At 41.2% G+C, this 16369-nt stretch overlaps 1 protein-coding gene across 3 annotated transcripts in view; it reads right to left on the reverse strand.

The window, feature by feature from the left end:
• NEK10 (NIMA related kinase 10) overlaps positions 1-16369 on the reverse strand; it is a 284563-nt gene that overhangs the window by 96072 nt on the left and 172122 nt on the right. For all 3 annotated transcript variants that reach the window (XM_025271976.3, XM_025271973.3, XM_025271975.3), the window contains one exon: positions 1771-1984. In XM_025271976.3, coding sequence (XP_025127761.2) covers positions 1771-1984 — 214 coding nt within the window. The remainder of the gene's footprint in view (positions 1-1770; positions 1985-16369) is intronic.

Genomic DNA, 16369 nt, shown 5'->3' on the forward strand with positions numbered 1-16369 from the left:
AGTAAAATTGGAAAAAAGTTTAAACCACTACGCTGCTGCTGCTAAGTCACTCAGTCGTGTCCAACTCTGTGCAACCCTATGGACAGCAGCCCACCAGGCTCCTCTGTCCACAAGATTCTCTAGGCAAGAACACTGGAGTGGGTTGCCATTTCCTTCTCCAACACCTTAAAGCAATGTATATTGTAAATCAACTATATCCCAATTTAAAACACACACACACACACACATTAAAAGTAAAATAAAAGGCATGACTGTACCAAAAAATAAATAAATAAAATTAAATCCAAAATAACTCACCAAAACTATATCAGATCTTTAATTTCTGGATTCCAAGTATGGCAAGATAAACCCACCAAGTAGTATTGCTTTCCTTCTTAAAAAAGAAAAAGTTTGCTGCAAATGCTGATATTTAAGAAATCAAAACTGGCTCTTCCTGGAGACTAACTTCTTATATAGTTTTCCCAGCCAAGGCACAGTTGGTCCTTAGGATCCTGGAAAGGAATTTAATGACCTGATTTCCTGATCAAGGATGGGCTTTATGACTCTACCGTGCTGGGCCCAACTCCAGGAGGGTTAAAGAAGAACACTGATGGGTTGAAGGGCCTCTTACTGAATCCCTGCTTTCATGGAACCCAGAGCGTGAGTGAAGAATAAGTCATAGAACACAACAAAGGCAGAGAGAAATAACAACACAGCGTGTCACAGGCTCCACCACATGCACCTGTGCAAGTGTGTGCCTCTGACATCCCTATTCCAGTTATACTCAGAAATAAACTGAAAGATCAAGTTAATTTAAAGGTTACTGCCAAGAAAAATAAAAGCACATATTCTAATTTGTACCATGGCAAAATTATTACCACCACAAAGAGAAATGAAATTACAAAGACTAATAAAAAAAAATTCAAGGTGAACATTATTTCCTTTTCTAAACTTACATAGAATATTTCTATCTATAAATACAAATTGCTAAAAAAATTAAATATAAGCAGTCACTGCTATTTATACAAAGATCCATATTATAATGGAGAAGGCAATGGCAACCCACTGCCGTACTCTTGCCTGGAAAATCCCATGGACGGAGGAGCCTGGTAGGCTGCAGTCCATGGGGTCGTGAAGAGTTGGACATGACTGAGCGACTTCACTTTCATGCATTGGAGAAGGAAATGGCAACCCACTCCAGTGTTCTTGCCTGGAGAATCCCAGGGACGGGGGAGCCATCTATGGAGTCGCACAGAGTCAGACACAACTGAAGCGACTTAGCAGCAGCAGCAGCCATATTATAAATTCAAAGAATTTCTAAGTTATCTTTTTGATACCTCTGGTTTTGTAATATACAACAAATTATGAGTTAGTTCTTTGGAATTCAATTATATTTCGATGCAGGATACAGGAAGCTTAGGGCTGGTGCATTAGGATGACCCAGAGGGATGGTATGGGGAGGGAGGTAGGAGTGGGGTTCAGGATGGGGAACACGTGTACACCCGTGTGGATGCATGTTGATGTATGGCAAAACCAATACAATATTGTAAAGTAAAAAAAAATAATAATAATAATAAAATAAAAAATAAAGAGAAAAAAATAAAATAAAATTTAAAAAATTATATTGACTTAATTTTAAGATATCAGAATGGATTAAAATGTCATAGTGAAATATCACATGCAGCAATTAATATTTTTCTAACTTAAGATGAATTTTCCTTAAGACAAACATGAACAGCCTCAGACACCTATTGGAATTCATCCTGAAGACACTGAAAGAATCCCATTTACCTGAGACAGCAGAGTAGGCTCCTGCTGACATGTGATTGCATTCCGGTTGGCTTCCATAAAATACCTCTGTGTGCGCCTCCGTTCCCGTTCCAGCTTCTTCTCCAAGGCCAGCTGGGATGTGGATAAATTGTCTACATACTTCATCATGATATCTGATATCATGGAGCTGACTTCTACAATATCTGGGCGGGTTTCTGCATCTGGAGTGAGGCATCTAAGGAAAAATAAGCTCATCACAGCACTCTAGTCAAAGTCAGGACCAGTCCACAGGCTAAATTCTGCTCTGTGTCCCCCATGGTGCTTGCACCCAAGGGAACCTGGACAAGATGAACTTCAAGGGTACTTCTCAATCCAAGACTTTTCAAAAGACATTTGGAAAATCTGGGAAGGAGAGGGAGTGGTCTGTTCACTTTGCAGGTTGGCTCATGGGCAAGAGTTACAGACTGTGTTGGAAGTTGCTCCCAGTCTCAGGATGGATGGATGGGGTCCGCTTCTTCTGTGTAAGTGATTCTCCTTAAAACCACCCCTACTCACTGGCCAATGAAACAAAGAGGCATCCTAATAATACAGGACCTGAATACCACACTTGGTGCACCAAAAGGAAGGAAAGATTCTGGGGAGTGGCAACTTACTGGACTTTACCAGCTGTATAGGAGCAAGATCAACACAACTTGATTAGTGAGAGTCTTACAAAGCATGATGCTATAAAAATAAAATGCAACCCAGTTACTTGAAATTTAAGCTTTATGTCATAATTTTTAACTATAGACAATTTGACACATTAAACGCTAAAAACTTTCTCAGATTTTGGAGGCAAGAGATATCAATCAGCCTACTAATGGGAGAATTGTTTCTATCACAGCTAAACAGTAGTAGAGGCTATTCTAGATGCCCATGGAACAAATTTTCAAGATCATTGGTTAGCATAATTTAAAAATTTCTGGCACTCACTACCATATTTGTCTATTTTTTAATTCAAAAGCTCTAACTTTACATAGGGGCTTCCCTGGTGACTTAGACAATAAAGAATCTGCCTGCAATTCAGGAGAAAGTTAAAGTGCAGTCACTTAGCCATGTCCGACTCTGCAATCCCTTGGACTGTAGCCTACCAGGCTCCTCTGTCCACGGGATTTACCAGGCAAGAGTGGGTTGCCATTTCCTTCTCCAGGGGATCTTCCCGACCCAGGGATCAAACCCAGGTCTCCTGCATTGCAGGCAGACACTTAATGTCTGAGCCACCAGGGACCTGTGTTCAATCCCTGGATCAGGAAGATCCCCTGGAGAAGAGCATGACAACCCACTTCAGTATTCTTGCCTGGAGAATCCTGTGGACAGAGGAGCCTGGAGAGGCTATATTCCATGGGGTCGCAAAGAATCGGACATGAGTGAGAGACTAAAACTTTCACTTTCAATGTTATATGTGGTAATGTATATGTTTCTATACTATTCTCTCAATTCACCCCACCCTCTCCTTCCACTACTGTGTCCATAAGTCTGTTCACTATGTTTGTGTCTCCTTTGCTGCAAATGGGTTCATTACTATCATCTCTCTAGATTCCATATGTATGTATTGTTGTTCAGTCATCCAGTCATGTCCGACTCTTTGCAACCCCATGGACTGCAGCACACCAGGCTTCCCTGTCCCTCACCATTTCCTGAAGTTTGCCCAAGTTCATATCTATTGCATTGGTGATGCCATCCAGCCATCTCATCCTCAGATACCCTCTTCTCCTACTGCCCTCCATTTTTCCCAGCATCAGGGACTTTTCCAATGAGTTGGCTGTTCACATTACATGACCAAAATACTTGAGCTTTAGCTTCAGCATCAATCCTTCCAACAAGTATTCAGGATTGATTTCAACTTTGCTGGTATCCTAGGTGTTAGGTTGTTTTTGTTGTTGTTGTTTTTCCTTTCAGTACTATAAATATATCATACAACTCCCTTCTGATCTTCAATGTTTCTGTAGAAAAATCAGTTTGAAAGCCTTATGGGATTTCCCTGTAACTGACACTTTGTTTTTCTCTTGCTACTTTTAGAATCATCTCTTTAGTTTTAATTTTTGCCATTTTAATTACTGTAGGTTTTGGTGGAGGTCTCTTTGGGTTCATCTTGTTTGGGACCCTCTGTTCTTCTTGTACCTGGATATCTGTTTCCTTCTTCAACATCAGGAAAGAAATTTCCAGACATAATTATATCAAATACACACTGCACTCTCTTTTCTGTCTCTTCTCCTTCTGAGAACCACACTATGTGAATGTTAGCATGCGTGATGTTGTCCTAGAAGTCCCTTAAACTATTTTCATTAAAAAAATATATATATATAAAATTTCTAAGTTCTCTATTACTCCTTTAATTTTCATTTTTATACCATACTATTACTTTTCCAAAAAAAGATTCTATTTTTTAAAGCAAACTTCATATATATATATTTTAAAATAATTTTTGTGACTTTGTTTTTTTTTTCTTCTTCTTCTTCTTTTCTTTAATATTGTATTTTTGAAAATCCAACCTCTACTCTAGATTTTTAATCTTTGCTTTATGGTATTTCTTATCAATTTTGTACTTTTAAGAACCCAATATTCAGTATCCATTTTAACTTGGGAGTGAGATTACTGGCTTAACTGCTCTCTCCCACTTTGGACTTTCCTTTTTCCCCACCAGGTCACCTCTGTCTCCTCCCTCCCCCTTCTCTTCTCTACCCAACTCTGCGAATCTCTGCGTGTTCCAGATGGTGGAGAATACTTAGAGAACTGATTACTGGCTGGATCTGTCTTTCTCCTTTTCATTCCCCCCTTTTATCCTCCTGGCCACCTCTGTCTCCTTCCTCCCTCTTCTCTTCTCTGTATAACTCTGTGAACATCTCTGAGCAGTCCAGATTGTGGAGCACACATAAGGAAGTGATTACTGGATAGCTTGCTCTCTCCTCTTTTGATTCCACCTCATCTCATTCGGGTCACCTCTAACTCCCTCCTCCCTCTTTTCTTCTCCATGTAACTCTGTGAACCTATCTAGGTGTCCCTCACTGTGGAAAAACTTTTCATCCTTAACCTAGATGTTTTATCAATGATGCTGTATAGAAGGAGAAGTCTTGAGACTACTGTAAAAATAAGACTTAAAACCAGAAGCAGGAGGCTTAAGTCCAAATCCTGAGAACATCAGAGAACTCCTGATTCCAGGGAACATTAATTGATAGAAGCTCATCAAATGCCTCCATACCTACACTGAAACCAAGCACCACCCAAGGGCCAACAATTTCCAGAGCAAGACATGCCATGCAAATTCTCCAGCAACACAGGAACACAGCCCTGAGCTTCAATATACAGGCTGCCCAAAGTTACTCCAAAACCATTGACATCTCATAACTCATTACTGGACACTTCATTGCACTCCAGAAAGAAGAAATCCAGCTCCACCCACCAGAACACTGACACAAGCTTCCCTAACCAAGAAACCTTGACAAGCCACCAGTACAACCCCAACCACAGTGAGGAAACTCCACAATAAAGAGAACTCCACAAACTGCCAGAATACAGAAAGGCCACCCCAAACTCAACAATATAAACAAGATGATGAGACAGAGGAATGCCCAGCAGATAAAGGAACAGGATAAATGCCCACCAAACCAAACAAAAGAGGAAGAGATAGGGAATCTACCTGATAAAGAATCCAAAAAATGATAGAGAAAATGATTCAAAATCTTGACATAAAAATGGAATCAAGATAAATAGCCTAGACACAAGGATTGAGAAGATGCAAGAAAGGTTTAACAAGGATCTAGAAGAAAAAAAAAAAAAAGTCAATATATAATGAATAGTGCAATAAATGACATCAAAAACACTCTGGAGGCAACAAATAGTAGAATAACCGAGGCAGAAGATAGGATTAGTGAAATAGAAGATAGAATGGTAGAAATAAATGAATCAGAGAGGGAAAAAAGAAAAACGAATTAAAAGAAATGAGGACAATCTCAGAGACCTCTGTGACAATGTTAAACGCCCCCACAGTCGAATCATAGAAGTCCCAGAAGAAGACAAAAAGAAAGACCATGAGAAAATACTTGAGGAGATAATAGTTGAAAATTTCCCTAAAATGTGGAAGGAAATGATCACCCAAGTCCAAGAAACCCAGAGAGGCCCAAACAGGATAAACCCAAGGCGAAACACCCCAAGACACATATTAATCAAATTAACAAAGATCAAACACAAAGAACAAATATTAAAAGCAGCAAGGGAAAAACAACAAATAACACACAAGGGAATTCCCATAAGGATAACGGCTGATCTTTCAATAGAAACTCTTCAGGCCAGGAGGGAATGGCAAGACATACTTAAAGTGATGAAAGAAAATAACCTACAGCCCAGGTTACTGTACCCAGCAAGGATCTCATTCAAATAGGAAGGAGAAATCAAAAGCTTTACAGACAAGCAAAAGCTGAGAGAATTCAGCACCACCAAACCAGCTCTCCAACAAATGCTAAAGGATCTTCTCTAGACAGGAAACACAGAAAGGGTGTATAAATTCGAACCCAAAACAATAAAGTAAATGGCAACGGGATCATACTTATCAATAATTACCTTAAACGTAAATGGGTTGAATGCCCCAACCAAAAGACAAAGACTGGCTGATGGATACAAAAACAAGACCCCTATATATGTTGTCTACAAGAGACCCAGCTCAAAACAAGGGACACATACAGACTGAAAGTGAAGGGCTGGAAAAAGATATTCCACACAAATAGAGACCAAAACAAAGCAGGAGTAGCAGTACTCATATGCGATAAAATAGACTTTAAAACAAAGGCTGTGAAAAGAGACAAAGGACACTACATAATGATCAAGGGATCAATCCAAGAAGAAGATATAAAAATTATAAATAAATATGCACCCTACATAGGAGCACCGCAATATGTAAGACAAATGCTTAACAAGTATGAAACGTGAAATTAACAATAACACAATAATAGTGGGAGACTTTAATACCCCACTCACACCTATGGATAGATCAACTAAAGAGAAAATTAACAAGGAAACACAAACTTTAAATGATACAATAGACGACTTAGACCTAATTGATATCTATAGGACAGATCAGATCAGATCAGTCGCTCAGTCGTGTCCGACTCTTTGCGACCCCATGAATCTCAGCACGCCAGGCCTCCCTGTCCATCACCAACTCCCCGAGTTCAACCAGACTCACGTGCATCGAGTCAGTGGTGCCATCCAGCAATCTCATCCTCTGTCGTCCCCTTCTCCTCCTGCGCCCAATCCCTCCCAGCATCAGAGTCTTTTCCAATGAGTCAACCCTTCGCTTGAGGTAGCCAAAGTACTGGAGTTTCAGCTTCAGCATCATTCCCTCCAAAGAACACTCAGGGCTGATCTCCTTCAGAATGGACTGGTTGGATCTCCTTGCAGTCCAAGGGACTCTCAAGAGTCTTCTCCAACACCACAGTTCAAAAGCATCAATTCTTCGGCGCACAGCCTTCTTCACAGTCCAACTCTCACATCCATACATGACCACAGGAAAAACCATAGCCTTGACTAGACGAACCTTTGTTGGCAAGGTAATGTCTCTGCTTTTCAATATGCTATCAAGGTTGGTCATAACTTTCTTTCCAAGGAGTAAGTGTCTTTTAATTACATGGCTGCAGTCACCATCTGTAGTGATTTTGGAGCCCAGAAAAATAAAGTCTGACATTGTTTCCCCATCTATTTCCCATGAAGTGATGGGACTAGATGCCATGATCTTTGTTTTCTGAATGTTGAGCTTTAAGCCAACTTTTTCACTCTCCACTTTCACTTTCATCAAGAGGCTTTTTAGTTCCTCTTCACTTTCTGCCATAAGGGTGGTTTCATCTGCACATCTAAGGTTATTGATATTCTTCCCAGCAATCTTGATTCCAGCTTGTGTTTCTTCCAGTCCAGCGTTTCTCATGATGTACTCTGCATATAAGTTAAATAAGCAGGGTGACAATATACAGCCTTGACGAACTCCTTTTCCTATTTGGAACCAGTCTGTTTTTCCATGTCCAGTTCTAACTGTTGCTTTCTGACCTGCATATAAATTTCTCAAGAGGTAGATCAGGTGGTCTGGTATTCCCATATCTTTCAGAATTTTCCACAGTTTATTGTGATCCACACAGTCAAAGGCTTTGGCATAGTCAATAAAGCAAAAATAGATGCTTTTCTGGAACTCTCTTGCTTTTTTGATGATCCAGCAGATGTTGGCAATTTGATCTCTGGTTCCTCTGCCTTTTCTAGGCAGCTTTGTTCAAACTTTTCAGCTTGAACATCTGGAAGTTCACAGTTTACGTATTGCTGAAGCCTGGCTTGGAGAATTTTGAGCATTACTTAACTAGCGTGTGAGATGAGTGCAATTGTGTGGTAGTTTGAGCATTCTTTGACATTGCCTTTCTTTGGTATTGGAATGAAAACTGACCTTTTCCAGTCCTGTGTCCACGTCTGAGTTTCCCAAATTTGCTGGTATATTGAGTGCAGCACTTTCACAGCATCATCTTTCAGGATTTGGAATAGCTCCACTGGAATTCTATCACCTCCACTAGCTTTGTTTGTAGTGATGCTTTCTAAGGCCCACTTGAATTCACATTCCAGGATGTCTGGCTCTAGGTGAGTGATCACACCATCGTGATTATCTGAGTCATGAAGATCTTTTTTGTACAGTTCTTCTGTGTATTCTTGGCACCTCTTCTTAATATCTTCTGCTTCTGTTATATCCATACCATTTCTGTCCTTTATCGAACCCATCTTTGCATGAAATGTTCCTTTGGTATCTCTGATTTTCTTGAAGAGATCCCTAGTCTTTCCCATTCTGTTGTTTCCCTCTATTTCTTAGCACTGATCACTGAAGAAGGCTTTCTTATCTCTTCTTGCTATTCTTTGGAACTCTGCATTCAGATGTTTATATCTTTCCCAAACCAAAACAATGAATTTCACCTTTTTCTCAAGCGCACACGGAACCTTCTCCAGGATAGATCACATCCTGGGCCATAAATCTAGCCTTGGTAAATTCAAAAAGATTGAATTCATTCCAAGCATCTTTTCTGACCATAATGCAGTAAGATTAGATCTCAATTACAGGTGAAAAACTATTAAAAATTCCAACATATGGAGGCTGAACAACACGCTGCTGAATAACCAACAAATCACAGAAGAAATCAAAAAAGAAATCAAAGTATGCATAGAAATGAGTGAAAATGAAAACACAACAACCCAAAACCTGTGGGACACTGTAAAAGCAGTGCTAAGGGGAAAGTTCATAGCAATACAGGCATACCTCAAGAAACAAGGAAAAAGTCAAATAAATAACCTATCTCTAAACCTAAAGCAACTAGAAAAGAAATAAAAAACCCCAGGGTTAGTAGAAGGAAAGAAATCTTAAAAATTAGGGCAGAAATAAATGCAAAAGAAACAAAAGAGACCATAGCAAAAATCAACAAAGCCAAAAGCTGGTTCTTTGAAATGATAAATTAAACTGACAAACCATTAGCCAGACTCATCAAGAAACAAAGGGAGAAAAATCAAATCAATAAAATTAGAAATGAAAATGGAGAGATCACAACAGACAACACAGAAATACAAAGGATAATAAGAGACTACTATCAGCAATTATATGCCAATAAAATGGACAACATAGAAGAAATGGACAAATTCTTAGAATAGTACAACTTTCTGAAACTGAACCAGGAAGAAATAGAAAATCTTAACAGACCCATCACAAGCACCGAAATTGAAACTGTAATCAGAAATCTTCCAGCAAACAAAAGCCTAGGTCCAGACGGCTTCACAGCTGAATTCCACCAAAAATTTAGAGAAGAGCTAACACCTTTCCTACTCAAACTCTTCCAGAACATTGCAGAGGAAGATAAACTTCCAAACTCATTCTATGAGGCCACCATCACCATAATACCAAAACCTGACAAAGATGCCACAAAAAAAGAAAACTACAGGCCAATATCACTGATGAACATAAGTGCAAAAATCCTTAACAAAATTCTAGTAATCAGAATCCAACAACACATTAAAAAGTTCATACACCATGACCAAGTGGGTTTTATCCCAGGGATGCAAGGAATCTTCAATACCTGCAAATCAATCAATGTAATACACCACATTAACAAATGGAAAAATAAAAGCTATAAGATTATCTCAATAGATGCAGAGAAAGCTGCCGGGAGCCGGCGAGAGACATTCCTCTCGTGACAAAGGTCATGAGGAAGGGGGCTCGGCATACGCAAAGGCGGGATCGAGCCTCGGGAGTGCCCCCGGATATTCTCGAGCATCTACCCCCCAAAAACCAGAGTCTGCCTACTTTATTGCTTTGTGCTCTCGCCTCTGACTTTACTGGGGGCTGTCCCCCACCACCATCTCACTCTCTCTGTCAAAGAGTTAACTTACAGCTCCAATTAATAAAGTTCCTGGGCAATTAGGAGTGTTTAAATCCAAACCCCTCAGATGGCTCTCTAACTCGCCTGACAAGTTTACCCGGACACCTACAGCTATGCATAGGATTGTTTACAGTCTCCCAGCCTCCAGAGGCACGGGAAGCTTAAGATATTCAAATAGCTTAGAGCCTCTCAGAGAATTAGAAACTGTCAGAATAAAACTAGTAAAAGATTTCATTGATGAGCCAATGTTTGTTGCCAAGTTTTCACATCCCCTGAATTGTATCCTTGAATGTGCATTAATTAATATAGTTGGTATGTAGAAAAAATAAGTAGTGGCCTGGTGTTAGTAACTTTAGACCCTTAAGGTAGTAAATTCTTTCCTTTGTAAACCCATTACACATCCACCCTATAGGAACGTAATCTTATCTTCGGAGGATGGCGCCAAACCTTAAAATAATTACTCTTAGAGAAAATAAGTCTTTGTTGATAAGTCCTTGTCAAGAGTCATAAAATGTTAATAGGCCTCTGGCCAGAAGATGATGTAAATCACCTAAACCATTTGTATACGATAAATCTGCAGGAAAGAAACCCTGGTTTTTGATAAGCATCAAAGACTGCTGATTTTGCATCCCCTATTGTCCTCTATGTGTAACTTAGGGTATAAAAGCCCCTGTTGAAAATAAAGCTATGGGCCTTGCTCACCAACGCTTGGTCTCCCCATGTCATTCTTCCCTTTAACTTCTAGCTGAGTGTCCATCTGGAGCGTGGATGTCCTCTGCGACCATTTATTTGCCTGGGCTTCTAAGACCCACTCGAGAAGGTGTCTAAGGTGGGGCACCTTCCGCTATTCGAGAGGGCGCCTGCGGCCTCCGTGGTCAGAGCTAACCTGGTGTCACGGGTTATACTGATTTTCCGCGTAAACCAAGCCACTCAGCTTCTTTTCTCCACTGAATTTTCCTACTGAGCTATCCTCATTCTATTCCTCTTTATTATATCTAATTAACATTTGAATAGGCCGCCTAGCCGTCTCTCCTTCGAAGACCCTGGATCAGCCGGGGCTGGACCCCGGCAGGTGGCGCCCGAAACAGGTTTTTTCGAAGGTAAGCTCCCCAAAGCAATTAGGGTCATCAGCCCTTTTGCTCCCCCGTTCTCGGAACAACTGGGTCATCAGCTCTCTTGTTCCCCCACGGAGCAGTTTGGGTCATCAGCTCTACTGCTCCCCCCTCGGAACAGTTTGGGTCACCAGCCTTCTGTTCCCCCCCCCCCCGGGACAATCTGGGTCATCAGCCCTATTGTCCTTCCAGTGTTCGGGACGGCTAGGACCCCACTCAAGGGTGCCGCGGACCCCCCTGTAGGACAGACAGGGCGAGAGGAGTGGGAAGTGTTGAAAGTGTTAAAGTGTTAGACTTAGAGAGAGAAAACAGTTTCTAAAGTTAAAAGGCCAAAGAAAAGCCTGATCTTTTGATAGCTAAAAGCAAAATCTTTTACTATACTTAATTTTCTGACATGGGTAACACTGAATCAAATGAAAGACAGCTCTTTATAGGAGTAATCTTACAGTTATTAAATAAAAGAGGAATCAAAGTTAAAAAATCTGCCATTCAATCATTTTTTTCATTTGCACAAGAGCACTGTCCCTGGTTCCCAGACGAAGGCTCTGTTAACTTAGATGTCTGGGAAAAAGTAGGAAAACAGCTAAAAACTTACCATGCCGAACATGGCTCAGAAAATGTCCCTAATGACGCTTTTTCCTTATGGAACATCATTAGAGATGTCTTAGACCCTGCCCCCGATTCAGAAAAAGTACATCTTAAAGGGGATAGTGAAGAAAATGCTGTGGCTAAACCTGCCCCTGAATCTAAAAAAGTAACCTTTAAAGAGGAAAATGAGGTCGAAACTGTAGTTAAACCTCAAGAAAATGAGAAAAATGAAGACCCACCTGACTATAGGCAACTAAGAAAAATGTTAACAGCCATGACTACTCAGGAACAACTTAAAGTTAGGGATGAGAAACAAGATCAGCCTTCCCCAAAAGAAAAAGAGAATTTAGGCGAGATAATAGCTAAATATCACTCTGATGGAGATCGGCATCTCTTAAACAATGATGCCCCAAAAGGCCTAAGAGAAACTTCCCCTGTCAGATCATCTGCTCCTAGGAGCTTGAGGGAAACATCCCTTATCAGACAGTCTGTAAGATTTAGTCACCAAACAGTTAAAAGATCTCCAGAACAGGAGAAGAGAAATACGGGACGCTCCCATCCCCCCATGCCTCCTCCTCCATGTGGGGGTAAAGGGCCTCCGCTAGGAGTTTCCCGGAAAGGGGTTTTCTCTAGTCCCGAAGATAAATTTGATCCTCACCTTGAGGCTTCTTTTCTAGTCCCCTCTGCAGTTTAGATAGGGTAAAGAGGGTACAAAATAAATAAAAATATTCTCAAAAAAGAAAATATGGGTTTCTCTGCATCTAAGAATAGACAAATGTTTATTGGCTCTGTGTATTATGATTAGACATGTCCTGGACCTCCGTCATGAGGCTGTTAAATAGCCTATGAGAGAGGCTATAGCGGTGGATGGTGGTGAGTCTCCACTTTCTGCACAGATCATAATTTCTGCTATTGGAAAAAAAAAAAAAAAAAGAGGGCTTACAGGACGCTGCGGCTGAGCGCCCTGGCGAGCTCCCTCCCCCTCTGCACAAACTTTAAAAAAAAAAAAAAAAAAAACTTATCCACCACTTTGCCACCGCCTCCGTTTGTGCCTCCCAGGACCCAGGAGTTCCCCACTTTGCCCCCAAAGCCTCTCAAAGAGTTGCCTAAGCCTGAGGAAGATAAAAAGTTTTTTAAACAAAGGAGCTTTTAGTACACAATATGCAGAGCGTGCTCCTTGGAGAAAACCCCCTCAGGGGGGGTCTCACCCAGGCTAGGAGAAAAGGCAAGAGGATTGAGCAACAATATTAACCCCTGACGTGCCGCTTACTCCAATTCCAACGGGAGTGGCTGGCCCCCTACCCGAGGACTTTGGAAGATTTGTCCTGGGGCGTAGCTCGCTTTCTTTTCAAATAAAAAAAAAAAAAAAAAAAAAAAAGGAAAAAGAAAGAAAGAAATTTCGGTGGTGCATGGTGTAGTAGATTCTGATTATATTGAGAAATTAAAGTCTTGATCTCACTGCCTACCAAAACTGTATAAATTAATAAAGGTCAAAGAGTAACATAGCTTTTGCTTTTACCTTATTATCAGAAAAGAAAAAACTTGACTTCTCAAGCTAAGAGCCACAAAACATTTGAATCTAGTGATCTAGCCTTTTGGGTGCAGGAAATTACAGCTCCAAGGCCTTTAAAAGATCTTTTAATTCAAGGGAATAAAATGTCAAGACTGAGTTACAAGCAGTTATTTAGGCCTTTCAACATTTAGGAGACCACACCTTTAATCTTTTGACTGACTCCTGATATATTGTAGGGTTGTTTCCTCATATTGAAACTGCTAATATTCCAAAAAATAAAACTACTATCTTCTCCTTGTTATCTGAGTTACAGAAAGATTAAACACAGAGATAAAAAATATTTTGTGGGACATAGAGCCCATTCCAGCTTGCCCGGCCCTTTACATGAAGGAAATGCTTTGGCAGATGCATTGACTAAAGTAATTGTTTTAAACTTAAATAAAAAGATTGATAAGGCCAAAAATTCTCACAAAATTCACCATCAAAATGCAGCTGGTTCAAGGTATAAATTTCATATCTAGAAAAACAGCTAGACAAATAGTTATGTCCAAATTGTAATTAATCACTTAAACGTAAACACACAGGGGCAGACTACAATGATGAGACACTAGATGCCTGAATTACAGGCTACGACTCGGCCCCTGGTCAAGTAAAAAGACCTCCATACTGGAGAGTGAAAAAGGCCAGATGTGTTGCTAACTTGTGGGAGAGGGTATGCTTGTATATTTCTACAGAATGCAGATTCTTCGATTTGGATCTCAGACAAATTCGTCATGTCACGTTCCCCAAAGACCAGGTTCGCGGCGCGCACTCGCTCGCTCCCCCTCCCCCAGCCAGCTCTCGCCTCCGCGCCGCCAGCAGCGCCCGCTACCCTTCTCGCTGCACCCCGCGATCTAGAGCAAAGAAGTCTGTGCGGTGAGTGAGGGCCAGAGAGGAAAGCGCGCCCGCGGAATGCAGTCCAGACCAGCGCGCTCCCGCCGGCGAGAGGGGAACGCTGGGAGCCCAAGCCGAGGCGGCTAGCCCAAGGCTGCGAACCCCGCCCCTCCGCCCTCCGTAAGCGCCGAGGCCCACAGCCTGCGCTCGCATTCTGCCTCCTGATGCTGGGGACACTGCTCCCCCGGGCTGACGCCTGCAGCTGCTTCCTGGCTCATCTTGTTTAAACCCTCAATATAATGTTTGCTCCTTTGTGGTAGTGGTGTTGTGAACAATGTGTGCTTTCATCTTGTTTGACCCCCCAATATAATGTTTGTTCTTTTGTTGTGTTGAAACGCCCACCCTATCTCATGATACCTGTATCTGTGCATTCTTATTGGTATGATAATTACGGTTTGGCTGTATTACAACAACTGCAGGATTTAATGCGAACCCGACGGTTTGTGGGCTTACTTATCTTGGGAATAGCAGCTTTGATAAGTGCAATCACTTCTGTTACTGTGACAGCAATATCATTGACTCAACAAGTACATACTGCTCAGTATGTTGATTCTATGTCCAAAATGTTTCTTTAGCATTGGCAACACAGGAAGCTATAGACAGGAAATTAGAAATGAGGGTAGACGCCCTAGAGGAAGCAGTAATACATATTGGGACTGAATTGCAGGCTTTAAAGGTGAAAATGGCACTGTCCTGTCATGCTGACTATCGGTGGATATGTGTAACACCCCTGAAAGTAAATGAGACAGATTTTGAATGGGAAAAGATTAAAAACCATATTTCAGGTATCTGGAACAGCTCTGACATTGGTCTAGACTTAGGGAAACTTCACAATCAAATAGCAACTATGCAACACTCCCGATTAGATTTTACTGCCGCTGGAACAGCAAATGATTTCTTCCATACTTTCTCTAACTACATTTCAGGAAAAAATATGCTGTCTACCTTCCTTAGCTATGCTACGGTGGCTGTTTTAATTCTGCTTCTCATATTCATTCTTCCTTGTATTGTCAGGATTCTTCGGCAGAGCATTCAGAGGCTCGCGACTGAGCTACATCTGGCTGTTTTAAGAAATAAAAAAGGGGGAGATGCCGGGAGCCAGCGAGAGACATTCCACTCGTGACAAAGGTCATGAGGAAGGGGGCTCGGCATACGCAAAGGCGGGATCGAGCCTCGGGAGTGCCCCCGGATATTCTCGAGCATCTACCCCCCAAAAACCAGAGTCTGCCTACTTTATTGCTTTGTGCTCTCGCCTCTGACTTTACTGGGGGCTGTCCCCCACCACCATCTCACTCTCTCTGTCAAAGAGTTAACTTACAGCTCCAATTAATAAAGTTCCTGGGCAATTAGGAGTGTTTAAATCCAAACCCCTCAGATGGCTCTCTAACTCGCCTGACAAGTTTACCCGGACACCTACAGCTATGCATAGGATTGTTTACAGTCTCCCAGCCTCCAGAGGCACGGGAAGCTTAAGATATTCAAATAGCTTAGAGCCTCTCAGAGAATTAGAAACTGTCAGAATAAAACTAGTAAAAGATTTCATTGATGAGCCAATGTTTGTTGCCAAGTTTTCACATCCCCTGAATTGTATCCTTGAATGTGCATTAATTAATATAGTTGGTATGTAGAAAAAATAAGTAGTGGCCTGGTGTTAGTAACTTTAGACCCTTAAGGTAGTAAATTCTTTCCTTTGTAAACCCATTACACATCCACCCTATAGGAACGTAATCTTATCTTCGGAGGATGGCGCCAAACCTTAAAATAATTACTCTTAGAGAAAATAAGTCTTTGTTGATAAGTCCTTGTCAAGAGTCATAAAATGTTAATAGGCCTCTGGCCAGAAGATGATGTAAATCACCTAAACCATTTGTATACGATAAATCTGCAGGAAAGAAACCCTGGTTTTTGATAAGCATCAAAGACTGCTGATTTTGCATCCCCTATTGTCCTCTATGTGTAACTTAGGGTATAAAAGCCCCTGTTGAAAATAAAGCTATGGGCCTTGCTCACCAACGCTTGGTCTCCCCATGTCATTCTTCCCTTTAACTTCT

The sequence above is a fragment of the Bubalus bubalis genome, chromosome 21, assembly GCF_019923935.1.
Source record: "Bubalus bubalis isolate 160015118507 breed Murrah chromosome 21, NDDB_SH_1, whole genome shotgun sequence".
Taxonomy (NCBI): domain Eukaryota; kingdom Metazoa; phylum Chordata; class Mammalia; order Artiodactyla; family Bovidae; genus Bubalus; species Bubalus bubalis.